Source organism: Engraulis encrasicolus, chromosome 8 (assembly GCF_034702125.1).
Source record: "Engraulis encrasicolus isolate BLACKSEA-1 chromosome 8, IST_EnEncr_1.0, whole genome shotgun sequence".
Classification (NCBI taxonomy): domain Eukaryota; kingdom Metazoa; phylum Chordata; class Actinopteri; order Clupeiformes; family Engraulidae; genus Engraulis; species Engraulis encrasicolus.
The window spans coordinates 41382094-41408258 of NC_085864.1; the positions used below are offsets into that span (position 1 = coordinate 41382094).

At 41.6% G+C, this 26165-nt stretch overlaps 2 protein-coding genes across 3 annotated transcripts; both read left to right on the top strand.

Annotated features, from left to right (window-relative positions):
* Window positions 1-863: 863 nt before the first annotated feature.
* On the top strand, window positions 864-5228 carry tsen34 (TSEN34 tRNA splicing endonuclease subunit). Its single transcript, XM_063204480.1, has 4 exons — window positions 864-1507; window positions 1889-2021; window positions 2895-3152; window positions 3828-5228. The coding sequence occupies exons 1-4, from the start codon at window positions 1196-1198 to the stop codon at window positions 4070-4072; spliced, it is 948 nt and encodes a 315-aa protein (XP_063060550.1). The 5' UTR covers window positions 864-1195; the 3' UTR covers window positions 4073-5228.
* An 11653-nt stretch (window positions 5229-16881) lies between these two features.
* bcl7bb (BAF chromatin remodeling complex subunit BCL7B b) lies at window positions 16882-22029 on the top strand. Of its 2 annotated transcripts, none has more exons than XM_063204482.1 (7): window positions 16882-17034; window positions 17946-18021; window positions 18112-18211; window positions 18499-18693; window positions 19578-19657; window positions 20820-20964; window positions 21818-22029. In XM_063204482.1, exons 1-6 carry the CDS (start codon window positions 16943-16945, stop codon window positions 20880-20882), a joined length of 606 nt encoding a protein of 201 aa, XP_063060552.1. In that variant the 5' UTR covers window positions 16882-16942; the 3' UTR covers window positions 20883-20964; window positions 21818-22029. The 2 variants fall into 2 exon arrangements, with proteins under 2 accessions (XP_063060552.1, XP_063060553.1); XM_063204483.1 differs by having other exon boundaries at window positions 18499-18672.
* Window positions 22030-26165: the final 4136 nt, after the last annotated feature.

The window sequence follows — 26165 nt, forward strand, 5'->3', positions numbered from 1 at the left end:
CTTCCTTCTCTCTCTCTCTCTCTCTCTCTCTCTCTCTCTCTCTCTCTCTCTCTCTCTCTCTCTCTCTCTCTCTCTCTCTCTCTCTCTCTCTCTCTCTCTCTCTCTGACTCTTAAAAAGCGCACAGCAGTCGTTCCCCATGCTCCCCTTTTTAGATGATATTATATACACAAATGTGTATGTATATATACTGTAACATTTAAAAAAAATCCTGTGTACATGTTTGAAAAAAAAAATATTAAAAAACACCAATCCATTGATTTTAAACGTGTTCAATTTGCTTCATTTCACTTGGTTTTGAGGGATTGTATGGATAGACATATGATGAGGATAAGCCATCTTAAGGAATACCATTTCAGATTACTCGATATACGTCTTCAGTTCAAATTAAATGTACGAAATGGTTTCTAAATATGTACAGTAAATTGGCAATTGTTTTAGTTATTTTGTCCACCCCCTGTAGATTATTCACTTGATTGATATGAAATGGAATATTTCAGTTGGGCTCCTCCTAGGCTTAAATCATTGAGGTCGGTCGGTCCTAAGGAAGCATCATGCAAAATTTCACCCTTTTGGCAACTCTGTTACGGTAATGCAAAATCCTCCGCTAATTTAGGCCTATATTGAAGTTGGCCACCTTAACAACAAACCCCACCTTCAGTTGGTCCCGTTAAAACATAACTTAATTTAATTGCAAATGTAATATTTCTTAACAAAACATTTCATGTGAAACTGCCTGAAAATTATGGGCCCTCGAGTTCCCCATCCCTGCCCTAAAGGATCACACCTCAGCCCAGTAGGTGGCGGCAATGCACTCAGATTGTAAACCGCCCCACCAAAGAAGAAGTCTGAGTCTCGGTCGCTTCGCACAGCTGACACCGGGCTTGGAACAATCTCAAACTCCAATAACTATTACGTTTAAAATTGTTTTGGTCCACTGTTAGACCTGAAATCCAGGGTCCGGTACACCTTGGTATTGTAGACGTTTTGAGTGTTTGTTTGAATAGCCTTGTCGTATCGGTGATCAATGAATGTTTCTACATGTAGACTATGCCCGACGGTATGTAGCCAAAATATACGCACGTGTGACATGCAAATAGGTTATTTAGTGTCCCGTTATTAGGTTGAAAAACAACGAGGGCGACCAAAGGCACCCGTTTTGGAATAAAGTTACAGTGATCTCCTCAAACCAGTTAGATGGATACGCTAGACGTCTTAAACCGCGAAAGGAAGGATGAAGTTCAAGAAGACTCATCCACAGTGGATGCGGCGAGCGAGCATACCCATCATGTCGCTGGAATTCGAATGTGCGGATCCACTCCTCTCATGTGGCGTGTTACCGATCTGAAGGTAGCTCGTCAGGCCGGGGTCATCGGATCTTTGGTGGGCTCGTTAGCGAGGCAGCCACGCCAGAACACCAGACTCGGACGACCTCTGGAACTCCTGGACGAGGAAGCTCGACTGCTGGCCGAAGAGGGCAAAGCTGTTGTCCTTGCTGAAACAGATGAAGTAGAATTTGTATTAAGTAGTGTACTGTAGTAGACTAACTTATTTGTTATGGGATATTGTCTATGCCCTTTAGGGGAAACTGTTGCTTTTCTGCAACGCAGTGAATTCGTGTCCAAATCACAGTGTGTAGTGTTATTGTTTTTTTTGTTTTTTGTTTTTTTGCAGTAGGCCTATGCAGCATCCATGGCCTAATTCCAAAATAATACTGTACCAAATAGTATGCCTATAGCAAAACTGTAGCCTAGAAATCTAGACGCCCCTAGTGGCCGCAAAATGATGCTTTGCTGTAGGGGTTTTTGGCGCGGCCAGGCTAGCAAAACTGCGGTATTTGTAATGCAGCATTAATTGTTTCAACGGGGTATCTTCCTGTCTCCCTGATAGGAAGGATTGGACCGGTCAGCTCTAGCTGAGCGGTGTAAAGAAGATTTAGAGCACAGTCACCAAGTGCAGAGTGCCCTGTCTCTGCAGGACAGGAAAGCAGTGCTACAGCGGGTCCTGAACGACACACCAAACGGTAAGATGGGCAGTTGTTGTAAGAGAATACACACACACACACACACACACACACACACACACACACACACACACACACACACACACACACACACACACACACACACACACACTATTGCAAATCAATCTTCTTCCTCTGGTCTTGTCCTGTGTCCTCTGGCTTTGCCATTGCGATTTGATGATTTGAAGTTCTTATTCAATGTCTTGCACAAACTCAATACAACCGTACAACAGTACAATAAACTCACTCTGCGCTGGTCGACAACGGGGAAAACGTTTTGCCGTCATAGACCCTACTACTTCATGCCCTTCACATCACATTCATAGAGTACATTAGCTGACGCTTTCATTTTGTTCGAAGCGACTTCCAACTATTATTTTTCAAGGTATTGGCTTCAGTCCCTGGAGCAATGTGGGGTTAGGTGCCTTGCTCAAGGTCACCTCAGCCATGGGTGGAGATGTAGGGAGAGGTCTGGGGGGATTCAAACCAGCAACCCCTAGATTGAAAGACCAACTCTTTAACCACTAGGCCATGGCTGCCCACACACCACCCATAGCCCACTCATCCTTGTCACACACACAGCGTGGGGACACATGATCCATGCACAGGTCATCTATTAGATTGTGCACAAGCACTTTGCCATCCCTCATCACCCCACTCAACAAGAGGACAACTCGATTTTCACTGTGTGATGTATATTCATGCATGTGCCATGTGAAAAAAACCCTTCTTTCCTTCTATGTAAACTTGTGTAGAATGTGTTCCTCAATGGACTTGCAAAGTTCTCACTATGTGTGTGTGTGTGTGTGTGTGTGTGTGTGTGTGTGTGTGTGTGTGTGTGTGTGTGTGTGTGTGTGTGTGTGTGTGTGTTAGAGGGCTCAGTGCTGGAGCGCCTGGCAGCTTTGGATCGGGATTTCTCTCTTCCCGTCTCCGCCATGACTGTGCAGCTGTGCACTGCCAGGGCAGGCCTCAGTTACCACGACGACGAGAGAGGCTTCCTGACTGCCAGTTGGCCCGCGCGGCAGGATGAGCGATCCCAGACCAGGTTCCTTGTCTACCAGGACCTGCGCAGGAGAGGGTTCTTCCTTACCTCTGCCGGGAAGTTTGGTGGAGACTTTTTAGTTTACCCTGGTAAGTATCAGTAATAGATCTGATGGTTTTACTTCTGGGCAGTCGTTGATAAGCAGTTACTGTTGTAAGGCATCGGTGGGGAACTTGTGGACAGCGGGCCCTTGCAGTTTCACATGAAATATGACATGTTTTGTTTAACAATCTTGGAAATTGCATTTGCAATACAAATATATCTTTTCAGAAGACCTAGTGAAGGTGGGGCATAAATGTAACTATGTTGTGTGCCGTGAGCATGATGATGATGACGATGGGAGTTTCCCAGGTGGGGTTTTGCTTCCACTCAGTGGCAAAACAATTGCACACAGGACCCAAGGGCCAAACACTGATAGGGCCCCCCATACGGCCTGCCATGGTCTCAATAGGGCCCCTAACACCCATACATGAGGGCCCTGGGCCCAGGGGCAAATGCGAGAGAGACTTAATCATGGCCATAGAATTCCCCCGCAGTAGGAGAGCACTTTGACAATTTAGCAACCAACAAACTAACTAGGAAACGACAGTCAGGACAAAACCAACTCCTTGGGAGAACTCTCAACACAATACGGTCTGATGAATACAATATTGAATGGAGACTGAAATGCAGTGAGTACGCTGGCTTTGCTACTGTACAGTGCGCCCCTACCTAATGCCATCTGCTGCCATTCAACACTCTGGTCTTCCTCCTCTTCTCCTCAGGTGATCCCCTTCGCTTCCACGCCCACTTCATCGCGGTATGCGTTGCCATGGACGCAGACACGCCCCTCTGTGACATCATGGCGCTGGCCCGACTGGGATCTAACGTGAAGAAGACGGTGGTGCTGTGTTCACCCCGCGCCACACAAACGCAGTGCGAGGAGAACATGGAGGACAGAGATGACGATGAAGAAGATGATGATGATGAGGTGGTGTACACGTCCCTGCAGTGGAGCGGTATGGTTTGACAGTGGGTGCATTCCAATATGCGACCTTGCGTCCTCCACTTGTGCTTGTGGCCTCACGTTTTGCTGAAGCCCCGCCTTCGTGGAGAAAACAATTAAGTTTCCCCGCTGTCAGCCTAGCCACAACAATTTTTGGGGGACTATTTTTCATTCACCATCCAGTTTGCAAATGAGAAAATGACTGTACAATTGAGCTCTTGTGAGATACTGAAATATAATGCTGTTGTCAGTGATGTCATCACGACGTATTGCTTCCTGGTACGAGGCCACAAGCACAAGTGGAAGACGTAAGGTCTCATGTTGGAACGCACACAGTGACATTTGAACACTCACAGAAGCCATGTGGTTCATGCAAGTCAGAATCTCGCCTACATCTTCCTGAAACTTTGCGGTCTCTCTGTTTTTGGGGCTGAAAATGTCATCTGATATAACATCAACGGACAGTTTGCGCCTCGTGTGGTAGTCATAGTAACAGGACTAGCTGAGGATGTCGCAGAGATTGTTGGCCTTGACAAGCGAGAATATGGAAGGTTTTTCAAATGTTGAGGTTTACAGTCGTCAGATGCAAGTAGTTCATGCAGTATATGCAGGAATTAAAGATGCATCATGAATAAAAAATATATGATTGCATATGGTTGTGTAGTATGGAGGGACCAATTAAAGTAAATGCTAGTGAATCTTATGCATTATTTTTTTTGTTAAGTACCAAAAGTGCCAGTTGGTCATATATTGTAACTGTAATATAATTCCTTTTGTATTAGGCTATCACCATACATATCTTTAAGTAGATGCAGTTTCCCCTTTTGGATATTCAACTGCAACCATACATCAAACAACATGTCATTTTCTTATAACCTACATCTTTTCCTGTCTAATAAATAGACTCACTTGGCAATGAAATCGGATAGAACTCAACATCAAAGCATCAATACCGATGCCTTCATGGCCGCCTTGAAAGTGAATGTCTCCAAATATTAACCACGTTGAGAGGCTTTGGGATATGCTTGAAAAGGCTTGGCAGAGTGGTCAAACTCCAATGTCATCAATGCAAAATGATCTTTGAAAATGTAATGGGAATAAGTCTTGTGACTTTGCAGACACCAAAACAATGGCATAGTAAATGTGTGCCATAATAAAAGCTAGAGGCGGTACAGCTTCATATTGGTGTGTGTCCTCTCTTTTTGGTGTATATCCATAGCACTTATTTCATCGCTTTAGCAATTCATCTTCTGAACGAAAAAGTATACAAACCTGATCAACATGATGAGAATTTTTTTGTGAAGTTGAAACCACATGTCAATGTGGTTGTACTTTCATACGTTTGTGCAAGACTGTGCGGAGCTCATCATCAGCTGATTATCAATTCTCAGCTGCTGCAAAATGCAAGTATGCACTGACTTAACGTTGGATTAAAAACTGGAAATTAGGGTACAATTTATATTTTCTAAAGACATCACAGAAGTTATTACATAAGGTTTAATTTATACCTTTATACTTTGTACTGATAAATGTTGGAATTACAAGCATATCAAACTCAAACTGTATGAAATATTAAAGAAAAAAAGCATTGTCTTTTTATCACATTATATGGGTCATTGACTCAATCAACTCAACCCATAGACCCAAAGAGTCCTAGCCATCCAAACAAAACCAACACGCAGACCTCACCAAAAACTAAACGGAACAATACGGCCACCAAATTGCAAAGTATGTACAGAAAAAAACCACTTAAAACTACAATGCAAGGAGAAAAACATTATTAACACTAAGAGAGCACAGATTCTCTCTCTCTCTCTCTCTCTCTCTCTCTCGCTTGTTCTTTTGCACACGCCTGCACACACACAAATGGTATCGTAAAATGGATCCCTGACCTATTACTGTACATGTCAAAGAAATAAGGTAATAAAGTAATTGTAAATGGTACATAAAAATATTATATTTTGTTACCGCAAAAAATATATTCATAAAACTCTGTTGTATAAGAAACAGTAAGATAAACAAAAGTATGAATTTCTACCATCAAACATAAAAGTATTAGTAGATGAAATCACATAAGACATCCTCTAGTCATCTTCGCAAACTTTAATTTTTACTTTGAGACTTAGTACTGAATATAGTATATGTCGCAATGACAAGCATATCAAACTCAAGCTGTATGAAATATTGAGAAAAAAACATTGTCTTTTAATCACAATACAATACATGGGTCATTGACATTTTTGTAGCATATGTCAGACAGGTGCAACCAAAGCTAATGCCACTGTTGTATGAATAAAATAATTTTCTGTTTTCACTGCATTATCTAAAGGCATTTTCATTGCTTTTTACATTAATTACCTATATCAATTAATTAATTAAATCAATCGAGGCAATCGAATAGTGGCATGACCTGTGGTTGCACCACCTGAAGTTTGCAACTAAAAAAGGTAATTAATTTAATTAAATGTAATTAAATTTGACCCACACACTGGGGCATCGCACAGCCCAGCCCAGCCCACTGTCTGTGATCCAAAGAGTCCTACCCAGCCATCCAAACAAACCAACAAGCAGACCACAAAACATAAAAGGAACAACACGCCAACCAAATTGCAAAACACTTAAAAATACACTAAGAGGGTACAGACATGCTCTCTCTCTTTCTTTTTCTCTCTCTTGCTTGCTCTTACATGCACGCCGCACACACACAAATGATAGTGTAAATTGGATCACTGACCAATTGCTGTATGTCAAAGAAATAAAGTATTTTGTAAATAGTACATATAAATATAACATTTTGTTACTGCGAAAAATATATTCATAAAACTCTATGGTGTATGAGAAACAGTATGATGAACAAAAGTATGGATTTCTACCATCAAACATAAAGTATATTAAGTTATTAAGTACATCACATACCTTATATTATTCTAGCTAATCTAAGATTTGCTCTACAACAGTATTTGCATCCTCCCGGTCACGTTGACCTGCTCTTCTGGAAAGCGGACCTGGCTGCTCTGGTGTTCTCCCCTGTGTCTCCTGGGAGTGCTGCTCTCTCCTTCTGATCTTCAGGTGGACAGACATCACAGCACAGATCATCCCCAGCAGCCCACAGGCCATCAGTGCAGAATACACCCTGTAGAAGGTGGAGTGGATGCCAAAGGCATTCCTTTGACTCAGATAAAAATGTCTAACGAAACACAAGGGCTTTGTCCATGCTTTCTGCGCTACATGCCAGCGATACAATCCACTGTCATTTGTTGTGAGGTTGGTTATAGTCAGAGAGAATCGTGAAACGTTTGAGCAACTGAACCTGAATCTGGGATCTTTGTCCATACTGACCCAGTGCATCTTCTCCTCCTTGTCCTCACCTCCTATTTTCTTAGCTTCTGCAGTATGATTGACAATGTCCATAGCTTTATGAAGTTTTGAACTGCAATGGTTCTCAATCACATTTATTTCTGCTACCCAGTCCAGGACAACACTCCCTCCTGCTGAGAAGGTCAGGTGGAGGGCCTCCAAGTCGGTGCAAACCAAAATGTCCTCAATTCCGTAGCCACCACAGTTGTAAGTACCAGAGTGGTTCGTTGAGATGGATGTGATTATGAGTGAATAATTTGATGGTTCCACATACATTGTCTGTTTGTCTTGTTGTGTGAGGTTGGCAGGTAAGAAGCGGTCTACGTAGATGTCTTTGAGTGGTGTTTTCCAAATGAACGCCTCATGGTATACTATCTCCGGTGGACAGGGGAGGGTGATTCTCTCACCTTTCTCAACATAGATATTTCCTATTCTACCTGTCCAGCTTTTTATCCCACTGATGACCACATGTTTGCCATAGGCACTGCACCCATCCTCAGACCATATCAGAAAATGGTAATGGTTAGACACTTCCATAGTGGTGTTCCAGGTGATTATGGAGTTGCTGGAGAAAACTTTAACATCACCATCCAAGACATCTGTCATAGCCAAGCTTGTGTTCACTATCATCTTTTTACCTGGATTATCTTCATAATTTTTTACACTATCTTTCCTGTAGACTAGCAGCCTATCACCCTCTTTCACTGTGATGTTTTTCATGATCCAAAGCACATAGTCATCAACTGTGCGTGTAGTGAGGTCAAGTGTCTTCTCACAGACGGTCAGGACGTGAGCTCTGCTGTCTCGCAGTATGCCGTTTCTCCAGCGCTCAGTAACGTAGCGACCCTCGTCAGCAACAGACAGGCTTGTCAGGCTGAAGTCATTGTACCCGTACCTGTAGTCAAGTCGAACGCCCAGACGAGAGGCTGGCTTCTCTGATGGGTTGGAAGAGTTCATCAAAAGCACAAGATCCCCATCCTTGGTGGACCTGTAGAGAAGACTAGTGAAGTCGGCATCACTTAGACGATAGGTGTTCATGACCTCAAACGAGACCTCTCCACCTTGTACTCCAAAAGCATGATCCACTTCCAGTGGAAGAACAGAGTCGATGTTAGAGACGAAAAGGAAAAGACAGAAAATGGTGACCTGCTTGAATTTCGCCATTCTATTGTTCTGCTCCTCTGACAGAAAATATAACGTGTAGCCTCTGTGAACATCTATGGTGTGTTGCACACTGTTTTCTCCTTTTAGCAGTTCATGGAGTCACAGGATAACGTGCTGATAACATCTAACCTCAGTTCTGCTGACATGTCATTAGGCCTATAATTTCCTGCATGATTAGCTGTGTTTGCATGTCACCAGTTACTCTGATATGACTTGAATTTTGAATTTTATGTATGTTTTCTATGTTTGTGCATTTCTTATTCATTCCTAAGCACAATTTCTTCACAAGGCTGTTTCAGTCACTAGTGATTGAAACTTATTTCTGGACTATATAGGCATTCAAATATAAATCGTACCCACTAAACTTACAAAAAAAAAGAAAAAAAACTGCTCCAAACAAATAAAGGAAACACTGAAACAACACAATGCAACTCCAGGTGAATTATACTTCTGTGATACCAGCCTGTTCAGATGGGAAGCAGCACTCATTTTAGGCCCATTTTGCATACTGTTGTGCAATGCTAACAAGCAATGGGATAGAAATTACAGGTAGTAATGAACAAGCTCCAACATCAGAGTTATTCTGCAGGTGGTGTCCACAGACCATTTCTGTTTTGCATCCTTTCTGAGTGATTGTTCGGTCACATGTGCATTTTGTCAGTGCTGCCACACCCATGTTACCATGTCAAAATATGTGGTTGTACTTTCATAGGTTTGTGCAAGACTGTGAAGAGCTTATCTTCAGATGATTATCAATTCTCAGCTGCTGCAAAATGCATGTGTGCATTGACTTTACAATGGATTAAAAACTGTCGTACCATTTTAACATCATGTCTAAACTGACTAAAGGAAATTAGGGTACAATTTATATTTTCTAAAGACATCACAGAAGTTATTACATAAGGTTTAATTTATACCTTTACACTTTGTACTGATACTTGTTGGAATTACAAGCATATCAAACTCAAAAGCATATCAAGCATATGACAAGCATATCAAACTCAAACTATGAAATATTGAAGAAGAAAAAAACATTGTCTTTTAATCACATTATATGGGTAATTGGCTCTAAATTTAATTAAAACTGACCCACACACTGGGGCATCGCACAGCCCAGTCCAGCCCACTGTCTGTGATCCAAAGAGTCCAACACGCAGACCACACAAAAACTAAACGGAGCAATAGGGACACCAAATTGCAAAGAATGTGCAGAAAAAAAAACTTAAAACTACAATGCAAGGAGAAAAACATTACAAACACTAAGAGAGTACAGACATGCTCTCTCTCTCTCTTTCTGTCTGTCTCTCTCGCTCGTTCTTTTGCGCACGCCCGCACACACACACACACACAGAAATGGTATCGTAAAATGGATCCCTGACCTATTACTGTACATGTCAAAGAAATAAGGTAATAAAGTAATTGTAAATGGTACATAAAAATATTGTTACTGCGAAAAAGATATTAAAAAAACTCTGTTGTATAAGAAACAGTAAGATAAACAACTTGCATTGTATTTTTAAGTGTTTGCGCAATGGCATACCAGAGGGCAAGAGTCAGGTAAGTAATTACCTACAGTGCCCTCCATAATTATTGGCACCCCTGGTTGAGATGTGTTAAAAGCCTTAAAATAAATTCAGTGTTTATTGCAGAAGAATACTGTCACACTGAAAATGTTAGAAAAATGTAGCCTTCAACTCAAATGAATTGTAGGAAAATAAAAAAAATCCCTGACTAAAAAATAATTATTTTTCATTAAATCACCTGTTCCACAATTATTGGCACCCTTAACAATTCCCAGGAAATAAATATAATTGAAGCATTTCTGTCATTTCTACAGTAGTTTACAAAGTTTACCAGAGTATGTAGGAACATTTAATTAGTAATTCATCACTTCCTGTTTCCCTGGGGTATAAATCGAGGCCATTTCTCTTATCCACTCTTAAACATGGGAAAGACAAAGGAACACAGCATACAAGTGAGGCAGATGTGCGCCGACCTTCACAGGTCAGGCAGAGGCTACAAGAAGATTGCCACTCAACTGCAGCTGCCCATATCCACTGTGAGAGGAATAATTAAGAAGTTCAAAACAACTGGAACAGTGGTAAACAAGCCTGGACGAGGACCCAAGTTTATTTTGCCACCACGCACAGTGAGGAGGATGGTAAGAGAAATCAAAAGATCTCCAAGGCTCACTGTTACAGAATTACAACAAATGGTAGCATCCTGGGGTCACAAAGTCTCCAAATCAACCATCAGGCGCTGTCTACACGCCAACAAGCTGTTTGGGAGGCATGCACGGAGAAAACCTTTCCTCACCCACAATCATAAACGCAAACGTCTGGAGTTCGCCAAGCGGTATTGGGGCTTCAACTGGGACCGTGTGCTTTGGTCAGATGAGACCAAGATTGAGCTTTTTGGCAACAAACACTCTAAGTGGGTCTGGCGTGCCACGAAAGATGCGCATGCTGAAAAGCACCTCATACCCACTGTGAAGTATGGGGGTGGGTCAGTGATGCTGTGGGGCTGTTTCGCTTCCAAAGGCCCTGGGAAGCTTGTTAGGGTGCATGGCATCATGAATGCTTTGAAATACCAGGACATTTTAAATCAAAATCTGTTGCCTTCTGCCCGAAAGCTGAAGATGGGCCGTCACTGTGTCTTTCAGCAAGACAATGACCCTAAACATATGGCCAAATCTACACAGAAATGGTTCTCCAGACACAAAATCAAGCTCCTCCCATGGCCATCTCAGTCCCCAGACCTCAACCCCATTGAGAACATGTGGGGCGAGCTGAAGAGGAGAGGACCCAGGTCTCTGGATAATTTAGAGAGATTCTGCAAAGAGGAATGGCTGAAGATCCCTCTTTCTGTCTTTTCCCATCTTGTGAAACATTATAGGAGAAGATTAGGTGCTGTTTTGTTGGCAAAAGGGGGTTGTACAAAATATTAACAACAGGGGTGCTAATAATTGTGACACACATTATTTGATGTCAAATAATTATTTCTTTATGTGGGATTTTTTCCCCACTGAATAAATGCACTTGTATTGAAGGTTGGATTTTTCTCTTTTTTTCCATTAAGGTCCCATATTATTTCGAAAAAAATAATAATAATTGGAAGCTAAAAAACACATCTCAACCAGGGGTGCCAATAATAATGGAGGGCACTGTATATTGATTAATTCAATCAATCAAGGCAATAGTGGCGTGACCTGTGGTTGCACCACCTGAAGTTTGCGACTAAAAATGTAATTAATTTAATTAAATGCCCACTGTCTGTGATCCAAAGAGTCCTACCCAGCCATCCAAACAAACCAACAAGCAGACCACAAAACATAAACACACCAACCAAATTGCAAAACACTTAAAAATACAATGCAAGGAGAAAAACATACAAACACTAAGAGGGTACATACATGTTCTCTCTCTTTCTGTTTCTCTCTCTTGCTTGCTCTTTTGGGCACCCACGCACACTCAAATGGTATCGTAAAATGGATCTCTGACCAATTACTGTATGTCAAAGCAATAAAAGTAATTGTAAATGGTACAAAAAACATGAAAAACATTTTGTTACTGCGAAAAATATATTCATAACACTCTATGGTGTATGAGACACAGTCATCAAAACATGAAGTACCGTCAAACATGAAGTATATTAAGTACATCACATACCGTATATTATTCTGGCTAATCTAAGATTTGCTCTACAACAGTATTTACATCCTCCCGGTCACGTTGACCTGCTCTTCTGGAAAGCGGACCTGGCTGCTCTGTTGTTCTCCCCTGTGTCTCCTGGAAGAGCTGCTCTCTCCCCCTGATCTTCAGGTGGACAGACATCACAGCACAGATCATCCCCAGCAGCCCACAGGCCATCAGTGCGGAGTACACCCTGTAGAAAGTGGAGTGGACGCCAAAGGCATTCCTTTGACTCAGATAAACATGTCTGGCAAAACACAAGGACTCTGGCCATGTTAAGTGCTGCCAGCGATACAATCCACTGTCATTTGCTGTGAGGTTGGTTATAGTCAGAGAGAATTGTGAAACGTTTGAGCAACTGAACCTGAATCTGGGATCTTTGTCCATACTGACCCAGTGCATCTTCTCCTCCTTGTCCTCGCCTCCTATTTTCTTAGCTTCTGCAGAATGATTGACAATGTCCATAGCTTTATGAAGTTCTGAACGGTAAAGGTACTCAATCACATTTATTTCTGCTACCCAGTCCAGGACAACACTCCCTCCTGCTGAGAAGGTCAGGTGGAGGGCCTCCAAGTCAGTGCAAATCAAAACCTCATGTTGGTAGCCACCGCAGGTGTAAATACCAGAGTGGTTCGCTGAGATAGATGTGATTATGAGGGAACCATTTGATGGTTCCACATACATTGTCTCGTTGAGGTTGGCAGGTAAGAAGCGGTCTACGTAGATGTCTTTGAGTGGTGTTTTTCAAATAAACACCTCTTGGTATACTATCTCCGGTGGACAGGGGAGGGCGATTCTCTGACCTGTCTTAACAAAGAAAAATTGTATGCCCATGTCTCCACCAGTCATCCACGGGGGGACCTCACGTTTGCCATAGGCACTGCACCCATCTTCAGACCATATCAGAAAATAGTAATGGTTAGACAATTCCGTAGTGGTTTTCCAGATGATTCTGGAGTTGCTGGAGAGAACTTCAACCTCACCATCCTGGACCCCTGATAACGCCAAGCTGGTGTTCACGATCATCTTTTTGCCAGGATTATCTTCATAATATGCTACGTCATCTTTCCTGTAGACTAGCAGCCTGTCACCCTCTTTCACTGTGATGTTTTTCATGATCCAAAGCACATAGTCATCAGCTGTGTGTGTAGTGAGGTCAAGTGTCTTCTCACAGACGGCCAAGTCATGAGCTGTGCTCTCTCGCAATACGCCGTTTCTCCAGCGCTCAGTAACGTAGCGACCCTCATCAGCCACAGACAGGTTTGTGAGGATGAACTTACTGTACCCGTATCCGTGGTAGAGTTGAACGGCCTGACCAAAGGCTGGCTTGTCTGATGGGTTGGAAGAGTTCATCAAAAGCACAAGATCTCCATCCTTGGTGGACCTGTAGAGAAGACTAGTGAAGTCGGCATCACTTAGACGATAGGTGTTCATGACCTCAAATGAGACCTCTCCACCTTGTACTCCAAAAGCATGATCCACTTCCAGTGGAAGAACAGGGTCGATGTTAGAGACGAAAAGGAGAAGATGGAAAATGGTGACTTGCTTGAATTTCGCCATTCTATCGTTCCGCTCCTCTGACAGTTAATGTAACGCGTAGCTTTGTGTGTAGATCTATGATTTGCTGCAGACTGTATTCTCCTTTTAGTAGTTGAGAATAGTGGTGTACATTGGTACTGCCTTCACGATTCGATTCGATTACGATTCGGGAGGTAGTGATTCGATTCGATACGATTCAATTCTACAATGCATTGCAATGCATTACATTTCTACTGAAAGCAAAGCAAATGTTTCATCAGTCATGATGAAGCAATACAAGTAGTCAGATAATGAGCAACATATTGGCTGTTTTCTGTATCAGTCTTGCCGTTTTCAATGCTTTGAAGTGGTTTTATTTAATTTCACATTCATTTGCTCCTGAAATATCCACAGAAGTAACTGAAACTTAAAAAAATTGCCGCAATGATTATGGAACTTGCCGCATTGATTTGAATTATCCATGCCCCGCATTGCATTGCATTGCATTGCATTGCATTGCCGAATCGATTATTGTTGACACCACTAGTTGAGAAGAGTCACAGGATAAAGAGCTGATAACATCTAATCTTTCAGTTCTGCTGACATGTGGTTAGTTCTATCATTTTCTGTATGTATTAGCTGTATTTGCAAGTAAACATGTAGGTTCAGTTACATAATAATAATAATAATTATTATTATTATTATTTCATTTTATATAGCGCCTTTCAAAACACCCAAGGTCGCTTAACAAGGTATCGTGTAGGAAAGTGTGCGTGTGTGTGTGCATCAGTGCGTGAGTGTGTGTGAGTGCATGTAAGTGAATGTGCTTGTGGAACTAGCAGCGATAAGACTCCAGGAAGAGATGTCTTACAGTGAAGGGGCATTCTTGGATGTGGTCGACATGTCACCAGTTACTCTGATATGACTGGAATTTGAATTTTATTTAAATTTTCTATGTTTGTACATTTCTAATTAATTCCTAAACACAGGCTGTTTCAGTCACTCGTGACAGGCATCCTACACTGAACACTGAAACGGCGCAATGCAAGTCAACGTCAATTATACTTCCGTGATAGCCTACCAGCCTGTTCAGTTAGGAAGCAACACTCATTGTGAGACCATTTTTTGTGGGGCCGTTATGCGACTTTAACATGCAATGGGTAGAAGTTAAAAGTAATAACCAAAACAAGCTCAAAAATCAGAGTTACTGTATTCTGCAGGTGGTGACCACAGCCTATTTCGGGGTTTTTTTTTCATCCTTTTGAGTGATTGTTAAGATCACATATGCATTTTGTCAGTGTTCCCACCCCTTGAGATACCATGAACCAGTGTCTGTCACTCACCCACTGAATTTGCTCAGCTACCGGTACCACTCATCCTAGATAGCTAGCACATCAATGTGTGGCAAGTAGGCTTGCTTTGTCCCTCAGCACAGCGTCCTCCAGATCATGGAGGAGATGCCAGGAGACATGCCAGTACAACAGGGGACGTGGAGGAGGCCATAGGTCTGTTAACAACCCAGCAGCGGGATCACTGAGTGCATTTTAATATGCGACCTTGCCTCCTCCACTTGCGCTTGTCTCCTCGTCCCGCCTCCTGGCCCCTCCTCCGTGGAGAAAACGATAAAGTTTCCCAGCTGTCAGCCTAGCCACAACAACTTTTGAGGGACTGTTTTTCATTCACAATCCCAATTGCAAATGAGAAAAAGACTCTACAATTGAGCTTTTGCAAGATATTGAAATGTAATGCTGTTGTCAGTGATGTCATCATGACGAGAAGCAAGTGGAGGAGGCAAGTGGAGGAGGCAAGGTCGCATATTAAAACGCACTCACTGTCTCCTTCCTTATGTCAGGTGGTGGCACAGGAAGAGTGTTGCCAGAGCCCTGAAATCTGCTCAAATGGTCAGAAAAAGACTTCATGAGGAGGGTATGAGGGCCTGGTGTCCACAAGTGCGGCCTATGCTTACAGAGCGGCACCGCAGGGAGTGATTTGCATATACCAGAGAACATGAATGAAGGGATATTTCCCATGTGTGCCCTGTGCTCTTCACAAACGAGAGAAGGTTCAGACTGAGGACTTGGACAAAGTCTAGAGATGCCAAGGAGAATGTTGTGCTACCGGCAACATTATTTGAAAAGCACAGCATGCCAATAGTTAACATGCAAATTTTTATTTTCTTTGACTGCATTTTAAGCAACTCACTCTATGTCCCTGATGTTGATTGTGATGGGTTATACAGTAGCCTACATGTGCTTTGTCACCCCTGCCCCAGCCTGGGTTTGAGAGTCCTCTGCCTATTGATTGATTCCCAAGTTTTGGGAAGTTGGTAGGTTTTCCAATGCAGTTTATTAGGCTATTATGGACCACTTACAATTAAAACATAAATGTGGTCATTTCATGCATTGTACCAGAGTTAGCCTCAGGCTAATTTACATCTACAGTGAGGACATAAAACACAAAAACACATAAATAAAATAATCAAAAACATATGATCACATACATGCAATAAACCAGAAACGAGTGTTGATATAGCCTAATAGGCCTATGTATCTGTCAACACTGATTTCTGGTTATGTTAATCCTGTAGGCCTATGTTTTTTTTTGCACATGCACTTGTCTACCCCAACTCACTGTTTCTGCACAATTGCCTTTTTATTTTTCTGTAGTCTTTGTTCATAGTCAAATGTCCATGTCCACGCATGTGTATTTATGTAAGCTAGGCCTACTTGACAACCTTAATCCCCACCCCACCCCAGAGTCTATTTAACACTTTCGAGTGTATTTCAGAGTACTCTCTAAGTGTTGCATTTTTAAAATGTGTAGGCTTACAATCTATGTTTAAATGTAGGCCTACTATCCAAAATTGTTAGGCTATGTTTTGCGGTTGAAGAAAGTGGATAATCTGGTTGTCAAGAAAGATGACAACTGAAAGTGCCATAAACAGATTTTGAAAGAACAATATCAGAGAAGGTATAGGCCTATACTTAAAGAATCTCTGACAATAATGCTCCTGCTCCTGAGAGAGAGAGAGAGAGAGAGAGAGAGAGAGAGAGAGAGAGAGAGAGAGAGAGAGAGAGAGAGCCTCGCGAGACTATTGAGAGAACTGCCAGGCAGAGTCGGAGGGAAAACTCTAGGCGTGCTTTTAACAAAATCTGTCAGAAAAATGTCTGGTCGATCCGCGCGAGCCGAGACGCGGAGTCGCGCAAAAGATGACATTAAAAAGGTGATGGCTGCCATCGATAGAGTCCGGAGATGGTAAGACTTAAAATTAAGGACACCAAGTAGACATTTTTTTTAAGGAGGAGACACCCGCTATGTTACAAAACAAACTTCAGAGCCTGAGGCGGGAGTTGAATGATAAGTGAAAGACACAGACGACAGCCAATGGAATAAGAGTAAAGGGACAATGGGAGGGATATAAGGACATGTTGAGGTATTCGGATTATGTAATCGTTGAATGTATCCTGACGGGGTTCGTTTAAGCACAAAGGGGAAACGTGTCTTTTGTATTGGACCTTCTTCTCTGCACATGAATGCAATAATGTCACAACTAGGCTTACAGCTGACATGCTTGAGGTTGCAGGCAGATTACCTTTCGTTCGTTACGCACGAGATATCTGCATTAGGGCGGCGTACCTGTGCCATTATAGCACTCTGCAATGACATTCATAAGTGATAGCCTTACATTTGTTGTGTAGAATCAAGATAACAGATGTCAACCTCTTGGATCACCAGAGACAGTCTTTATTTAAGTGTAGGAAATTTGTTACCACTGGCACACATATTGTATAGCCTAGGATATANTACTACTACTANTACTACTACTACTACTACTAATAATAATAATAATAATAATAATTGTTGCTGTGATTATAAGAACAATAATAATGATATTGTTGCTATTATTATTATTATTATTATTATTATTATTATTATTGTTATTATTATTGTTCTTGTTGTTGTCATTATTATAGTAGTTGTCTAGTGTTTTGGGATTAAAAGCTGTTCTGATTGCAATTAGGCCTACTGCACAATAACGCCAACTGCTCATCCGAGACAAAAGTAGACCTCGCCTTGTATTCTGATAATCTTCAAAATACTGCAGGAATATATATATGCATCCCATGAAAATGTTTGAATTTCAAGAAAAGGTTGCACTTTAACAGGGAGAAGAAATGGGTGACTGTTGGAGACACCTCGCTGAAAATATTCAAATGGGTTCCAGTGTCCGACACCAAACAGGTAGACCGTGTGGCTTTATGACATAAAATCACCAGCAATGAACCTTTTCCCTTGAAGATTTTGAGTTCTTGTTGCTTTTCTCATTCTCAGGTATTTAAAAAGAAAGGCCGCAGTCCAGCAGTAAAAGATTTAAAAGGGTTCCCATCTGACGTTCTGGAAAATGCTCGCTCCGTTCTCCTAGACTTTCAAGGTAGAAAACGCTGTGTCCTATTCGGAAATTGTGTCGTATGTTGTCCAATTGGACCTTGTCACTTGTGGTTCATTTACAGTGTGATGTGAACGGTTTGAATAATTTGAAGTGTAGTGAATCACAACTTTGCTCTCAAACCTCTGTCACGCACGCACACGCGCGCGCGCACACGCACGCGCACACACACACACACACACACACACACACACACACACACACACACACACACACACACACACACACACACACACACACACACACTCAAAACTCTCCTTTTGATTGTCCAGATGACAACAGCAACCAGAGTTTCTTATCTGATGCCTACCAGACGAGTACTAAAGTGGGCAGCAGCACCAGCTCCAGTCCCCAGCAGGCCAGTGGGGCCGTGAGCCCCTCTCAGCCTTCCTTCTTCCGGCCGGAGGACTCCCAGCCCCCCACCCTCGGCCAGGAGACCATGGAGGGTGAGCCGCTTCCATTTGCCAGTAAGAGAAACGTGTGCACATCCCAAAATAATTATCACAGACAGGGGGCTGGACAGATAGCTGCTGGAGGCCTGAACAACCCTTCTAACTCTAGCGAAAATTTACATTTTTCCAAGACTTATGGAAATGTTTATGGGCTTTCAGTTTTATGCATATATATTTTTAAAAACATAAACATACAAATACAGTAACTACATTGTAGACAGAGGTGAATTTATTTGCTCCACCAAGACACATGTTCTGCCACTGATTTTTTTTTGGCTTGTGCCTGTTTAACAAAAACCCTAGTTTAACAATTGGCACTGCTCCCCAGGCACTATTGTCATGGCTGCTTTGTTCCCTCATGTGTGACATTTTCACAATTATACCACGGCTGATTGGTTGTATGAGCGGCCTAACGGGTTCAGTGAAGGAACTTGAACTAACACGTGGCAGGAGTCTCCCTCACGGTTGGAAAAAAAAATCCATTTAATACCACTAGAGGGCAGTGTAAGAACTGTGGAACTGAATACACTGGAGGAAGATGTTAAATTGACTCTCTTAAGAGTGGAATTAACCGTGAATGTTTTGCTGTGTAGATTTTCAGGCAACTGCTTTGAAACCCCTTCTAGAAAAACTCAGCACTGCACTGCACTGTATTCTGCCAATGCAGTAGAAGTCACAGTAAAAGTGTGAGCTCATAGGGGCTTCATGCAGATGAGCCCATTGACGGGCCTATAATTCACTCTCTACTGCAAAACTCAGCTACATCATAACAACATTGCTATGACAGTACCAAGAATCTTGCGTAACAGATATAGTCATTACCCTTTTTGTGTCCGTAATGTTATAACAGAGGCTCTGGGTGAAGGGGTTAAAAGCGTGTCGTTCTGCTTCTTTTTCAGAGTCAGCTTTACCAGGCTGTGGGGCAACGGATGAGCCTCCAACTTTAATCAAGGAGGAACTTCGACCCCTGGCCTCTTTGGTGAGGCCCTTTGCCTTCCCCCAGAACAGGGGTGCATTTCTCAAAAGAGGAGTTGTTAGCATGTTAGCAACTTTGGTATTTGCCAATGGGAAAATGCATTGGCAACATCAAGGTAGCAAATGTAGTAAGCAACTTTGGTTTTAAGAAATGCACCCAGAGGTGTTAAAAGTAAACGTAAAAGTAAAAAAGAAACACAGTTTTCTTCCAACACAGGTAACTTATCTGAGTAACCAGTAAACCTGTGTACTAGTCTTACTATCAGCTGACTGTGCACTAGTTGGATCAAGTTTATTGTGGGTCCTTATTAGGTTTTTAGTATGTTTTCAGTAACAGCACGGTCTATCTGTCTCATTAGGTACAGAGAAAATGGTATAATAGCTATAGCTATGTTATATCATGTGCTAGTGCTGTAGTTACACCATGAATTTACTTTTACTTTTACTTTTGACACATCTGCCCCAGAAACGCCCTTTGGTCCAACTTGAGCCAGATAAAAAAAATACTGTGTTGGCTTTAATCACACTGTTAGTACTACTAATAATGAATGATAACTGAAACATATACCGGTATGCAAGTACTAATTATTCAATTGTATTGAATGTATATAATACAATATATTATAATATAATATAATATAATATAATATAATGTAATGGTAACACTTTATTTTAGGAATACATCTATTAGCACTAATACATACAATGTGCCTGTATAAGTAACTTATACGGTATGTACAAAGCAAAATCAAGCATTTGTTAGGCATGTATTCGCAAATGCCTTGTTCATGCACAATAAGGCATTTATTACCAATTTCTCAGTAAGGACCTAGTAGGCCTTAGCGTTTGCTTAGTACATGCCTTACAAGTTGCTTATGCAGGCATTAACATTGTATGTATTAGTGCTAATAGATGTATCCCTAAAATAAAATGTTACCAATATAATAAAAGAAACAAAAACATAAAATCTGTGAAGTCAAGCAGTGTGCGGTGGCCATATTTAACTTTGAAAGTGTCCTACAGTCACTAGCGCCTGGCCTGAGCTGTGCACGGGAGTTTGAACCTTTTGGGATAATATAATGAATTGATAATTGTAGTAGCCATTTTGGCCTTTGCGTCTACGATGCTAGGATGTAGTCAACTCCTGTGTTGTGTTTTTTTTGCAGGACAAAGAGGAGGCCTCACCACAGAAGAGACCTGTCACTGTACCGAAATCGCTGCAGAGCTAGCACATAAAGTGCACTTCACTTACTGTCCTGTAGGTGTCAGTTGAGCCACTGATCATACAGTACATAAAAAACATACATATAGGTGGTGGGCCCAGTCTCATATCTTGTCATTTCGTTGGTGTTAACGAGTGGCAACTTTATTTTTGCTTATATAACCCCCTGACAACCCATTAATCAATATTTTGGCTGTTGCCATTCTCAAAACTTGCACATTGATTTATAAAAATGACAATAAAAACTAGCCGACCGAGTGACATCACGTCAATGCAAAGTCAACGAGGCAGAATACAGCTAGCGCGTGCATGCTACCCGGAACCGTCAGATTTCATGGCAAAAAGTTACAAGTTGGGGGGTAAGTGGGCTCACTTGTTGTGAACATGCAAACAAAAATATTTTTCTCAAACTTTCAGAAGTGCTCTTTTTCGCTGTTAGTGTTCGACTGTCTGACCATCATTGGGCAACGAGAGATAAATGTCAAAAAGAGGACAGGTCTGTTCCCTCAAAGCAATAGAGCAATGAGGTGACGGGGGTAGATCAATTCGCCAAAAAAACTACTTGTCAGTAAAGAAATGCAAGCTGTGTTATTTTTTCCAGTAACAGGAAAATGGTCAGGAATGAAATGCCTACGTTGTTTCAATGATTAGGTGAATTATCTTCATATGAAAAAAGGCCGATATGCGGATAAATATTCCCTTTTCAACTTTGAGGGGCGGAGACTTCCCATTGACTGTGCATTATGTGACGTCACCCCCAGTCTTTTTTTATTTTAGTTATTTTTTAATATCAACGTGCAACTTTTCAGCATGGCAACAGCCAGAATATTGCTTTACATATTGTGAGGAGGTCATATTAGAAAAATCAAGTTGCCACTCGAGAGTGAGAACGAAACTCATTTTCTAAAGGAGCTACGAAATCTAGCCCACCGTCTAATACAGACATTACAATACAATCCATACATGCATGCAGTACATACGTACATACAGATTAACATTTTCTTTACATTCTGTACATAACAGAACTGCATAACCGGCTTTTACTTTTAGCTTTTTACATTACAGCATATCACCTGCGACGGAAAATTAAGTTTTAAGGGTGTTGAGAAATTCAAACACTTTAAGTAACAAAACTTTGTGACTGTAAAAGGTAAAAGGTCGCTGAGGCCAGCCTGTGTTGGCAGTTATCATAATACTAAGTGAAAAAGAAGTCTGTGACACTGCTTGTCTACTGTGTATTTAATAGAGCAACGTTTCGACCTTCAGGTCTTCATCAGGCAAAGTGTGAACATGGCATTGAGTGGGTCATTTTAAAAGGTTCTACAGTCAGCTGATCAGCCAAAGTCCACAGCTGACCTTTTAAAATGACCCACTCAATGCCATGTTCACACTTTGCCTGATGAAGACCTGAAGGTCGAAACGTTGCTCTATTAAATACACAGTAGACAAGCAGTGTCGCTCTATTAAATACACAGTAGACAAGCAGTGTCGCGGACTTCTTTTTCACTTGGATTTACTCTCATTGTCCTGCACCTGGCCCATCGGCTGGGATGTGCACACATCTGCTCCTCTGAAAGTTATCATAATAATACTGTCATGAAGAGCAATGTTAACTCTTAATGTGTTTACATGCGAGTGGTGCATGTGTGCATGCATGTAAGATGCAGAGAAAGAGAAGGGGGCGGGGGAGGAGTTCAAAGTGGGTGAATTGCACATAATATGCATTCATAGACATGATTTCATCTCTGCTGCTGAAGCACCTTATACACTGCCTTGCATTGAAATGTATAATCCTTGTAATCTTGAAAGAATGTATCCAACCAATTAATTTTTCTTGACATGTATCCAGTGGAGTACAGATTTTTAATCATATTGGATGTCATTTCAGTTCACTCACAATCCAAGTTGTTGTAAACGCTCAAAGGCCCAAACGGAGAATAAGACACACAATTGGTGTGTGTTAACAGGGCCTGACGGTACATGCACACACAGACGGCATGTTTCCTTAACGTCTCCGTGAGCAGTGCGAGTCTGAGAGGTTCGTGGGCTGCCTTTCACACTGCTTAGTTAACGTCCACGTTCTATCCGCGGGCAGCAGCCATTCATTTTCAATGGGAGCGGGACGCGGAAAGCTACAACCCTCTCGAATGAAAATGAATGTACAAAAATAAATTTCATGCACCAAAGAAAGATTGACCCTTTAATGAACACAGACAGGGCAGATTTTCACAAGACAAAAGTTTTGTCGCCTATCGAACATAATGTGAAAATGAGCAGATAAGTCACTTCAAAACACTTCAAATACGCAGATCGGGTGTCATACTTAATCACTGATTCACTCACACCTCTCCAGAAAATCAACTTTGGCCTTAGGTGTATGTTTAGGGTCATTGTAATCATGGAAAGCAACACAATGAAAATCAATGGAGTTCAATGAGAGATGGTGACATATTCGCTATTCGTAGAGCAATACATTTTTAACTTCATGATGTAATCAATGATAAAAGCCCTCACACACCAGCAGCATGCATGCAGCTCCACATAAGAGCTGTATCCCTCCCATGTTTGACTTTAGGCACCATGTATTTTTTTCCAAATTCTTCACCTTTAACACCAAAGAAGTCTCTCCCACTGTCCTGTCTCAAAAAAGCCAGCCAAGAGTATGTCAGGCCTAATTCTGACAAAAATGAAGGCTAATGGGACTCATACTCTGAAGTCAAGATCCCAAGATCAACCATTTTAGAACTGATAGCATCAAAACTATATGGTGTTGGAGATGAAGAATATGAAAAAAGAGAAATGGTGCATAAAGTGAAACATGGTACAGATACAGCTCTTATGAGGAGCTGCATGCATGCTGCAGGTGTTTGAGGGCTTTTATCATTGATTAAATCATGAAGTTAAACATGTATTGCTCTACGAAAAGCGAATATGTCACCATCTCTCATTGAACTCCATTGATTTTCATTGTGTTGCTTTCCATGATTACAATGACCCTAAACATACACCTAAGGCCAAAGTCGATTTTCTGGAGAGGTGAGAGTGATTCAGTGATTAAGTATGACACCCAATCTGCGTATTTGAAGTGTTTTGAAGTGACTTATCTGCTCATTTTCACATTATGTTCGATAGGCGACAAAACTTTTGTCTTGTGAAAATCTGCCCTGTCTGTGTTCAATAAAGGGTCAATCTTTCTTTGGTGCATGAAATTTATTTTTGTACATACATTTTCATTCGGGATGGTTGTAGCTTTCATATGAGTGACTTCTGAAGCCAAGTGATTAATTGAAAGTCAGGTTATTAGCTGTTATTCCAAACAGATGGATAGGCGACAACTCTTTTGGAGGCGAGTGTATTTTCAAGGAGCAATGCGGACATGTCCGGTCGGGATGGATATGCACCGCGCTTACACTGCGTTCCTGTGTGCAAGGCATGATTTGTTTTCATGCATTTTAACAGTTTTGGACTGATAATGGACACGTTCTGTGGACGTACTGTGGATGTCCGCGCCGTTGGTGTGCATGTACCGTGAGGACGAATATTACAGACCCGGCCTTGCCCCACCCTTAAATCTCAAAAAAAGTCAATTCATATTTCCCTCCATGGCTGGGTTCAGTAGCCTGGTTTTACCAGGCCACATGAATTACTTCGTAATTCAATTTTGGTCTGGATCCTCGATGCCCTGGAGCACTTAGGTGGGAGGAGTGAGCTCAGCTCTGATTTGAAATGAGTGGACCTGCTCGGACCAATCACTGACAGTGTTCATGGCTCATGTTATAATTCAAAATTAATGGTCTGGCCTGTCGGGAGGGGGTTCAATCTTCTGGAAGGAGATTACTTGTGTCGCCAAACAACTGACCCATCAGCGAAAAGGGAAGAGAAGAGATTCGGACGACAACACATTACATATGCTCAGATTACATGTCACAACCAAATGTTAGCAATTGGGTAATTTCTGACGCACATTTCAAACTTCAAGAGTTCACCCTTCCCACCAGTGCTCGTTTCTCAATTTGTGTGAATGAAATGAATACGATGTTATGGTGATGTTATCATCATTAGCTTTCCTTAGCCTGGGGAATCCCATGCTGCCTTGCATGATCGGTCCAATCTGAAAAACATATACATGTATTTAACTTGTGATATAATCTGGCAATAGCCAAGCTATAATAGCCAGGCTTTCGTATGTATTTCTACGGTACAATCACAAAGTATTAATCCGTTGGTGGTTTACTCATTTGTGACCAGAGAGTGTCAGCATGATAGGGCAGGGCTTTGAATGGGAAAAAAAGAGATTTGTACAATATTCTTGCTGTAAATAAATGCAATTTTATATGTGTATTTTAATTGTCTTTCATATGTTTTTGCATACAACTGATGCTGCCAGTATGCATAGCCAACCATTTAGCTATGGTGTATCCAATACATTGATCTGATTCTGCGGTGCGTTTCTCCACAGCCTTGTCGCTAACTAATTTAGCAATGGCACTTTGGAAAAAATGGTGCTGATCTGCATCTGCCTTACTCATATGGCCTACATTCAGTATGCAGAGTTGGATAGAGAAGAGTAGAGTTACTTTATTTCAGGGGATTTGTGTGTGTGTGTGTTTGTGTGTGGGGTGGGGGGGTGGGGGCGCTTTCATGAGATGATTTTTATTGAATAGTGGACCCCAATAATAGCTGTGGATCCAACAAATAAGCAAAAAAGGAATAAATAAGGGATCCCAACCTGCCCACTGTCTCGCAAAAGATAGAATTTGTATTGTGACATGCAGAGCTATGAACCTTTAATATAATCACCTGTCCGAGCAGGGAAGCTTTTCATTGTCATTGTCAATAAGATGACATGACAATAAATATCTTGCAGGCAATCTATCTTGTATTTGATGTAGATTAGCTTCACAGAACCTATGCAAGTTTAAAAGTTCAATAATGATTTAGCCTTCATTTACAACATAAGAAGTGTTGCAGCGGAGAGTCTGAGCCAAGGATTCTACACAGGTAGTAGGCCTACTGGGGTGCCGCAATGCTCTGTCACTGGCTTTTGAATAAAAATGTATGAAGCAAAATAAAAATTGAAATGATTTGTTGTTATTTATGATAATCAGATGTTTCTTGTCAAAAGTTAGACCTAAGCCTGAATAATGCACACCATAAGACTATCTCTTCAGTAAGAAGAACAGATTCAGATGAAATGATTTTTGATCACCTGACCTTTAACCCTTTAGTTCCAACTACCGCTGTTTTTACATTAGAGGCGTGGGCAGAGTCAGGCCTGTCTCTTGGGGGT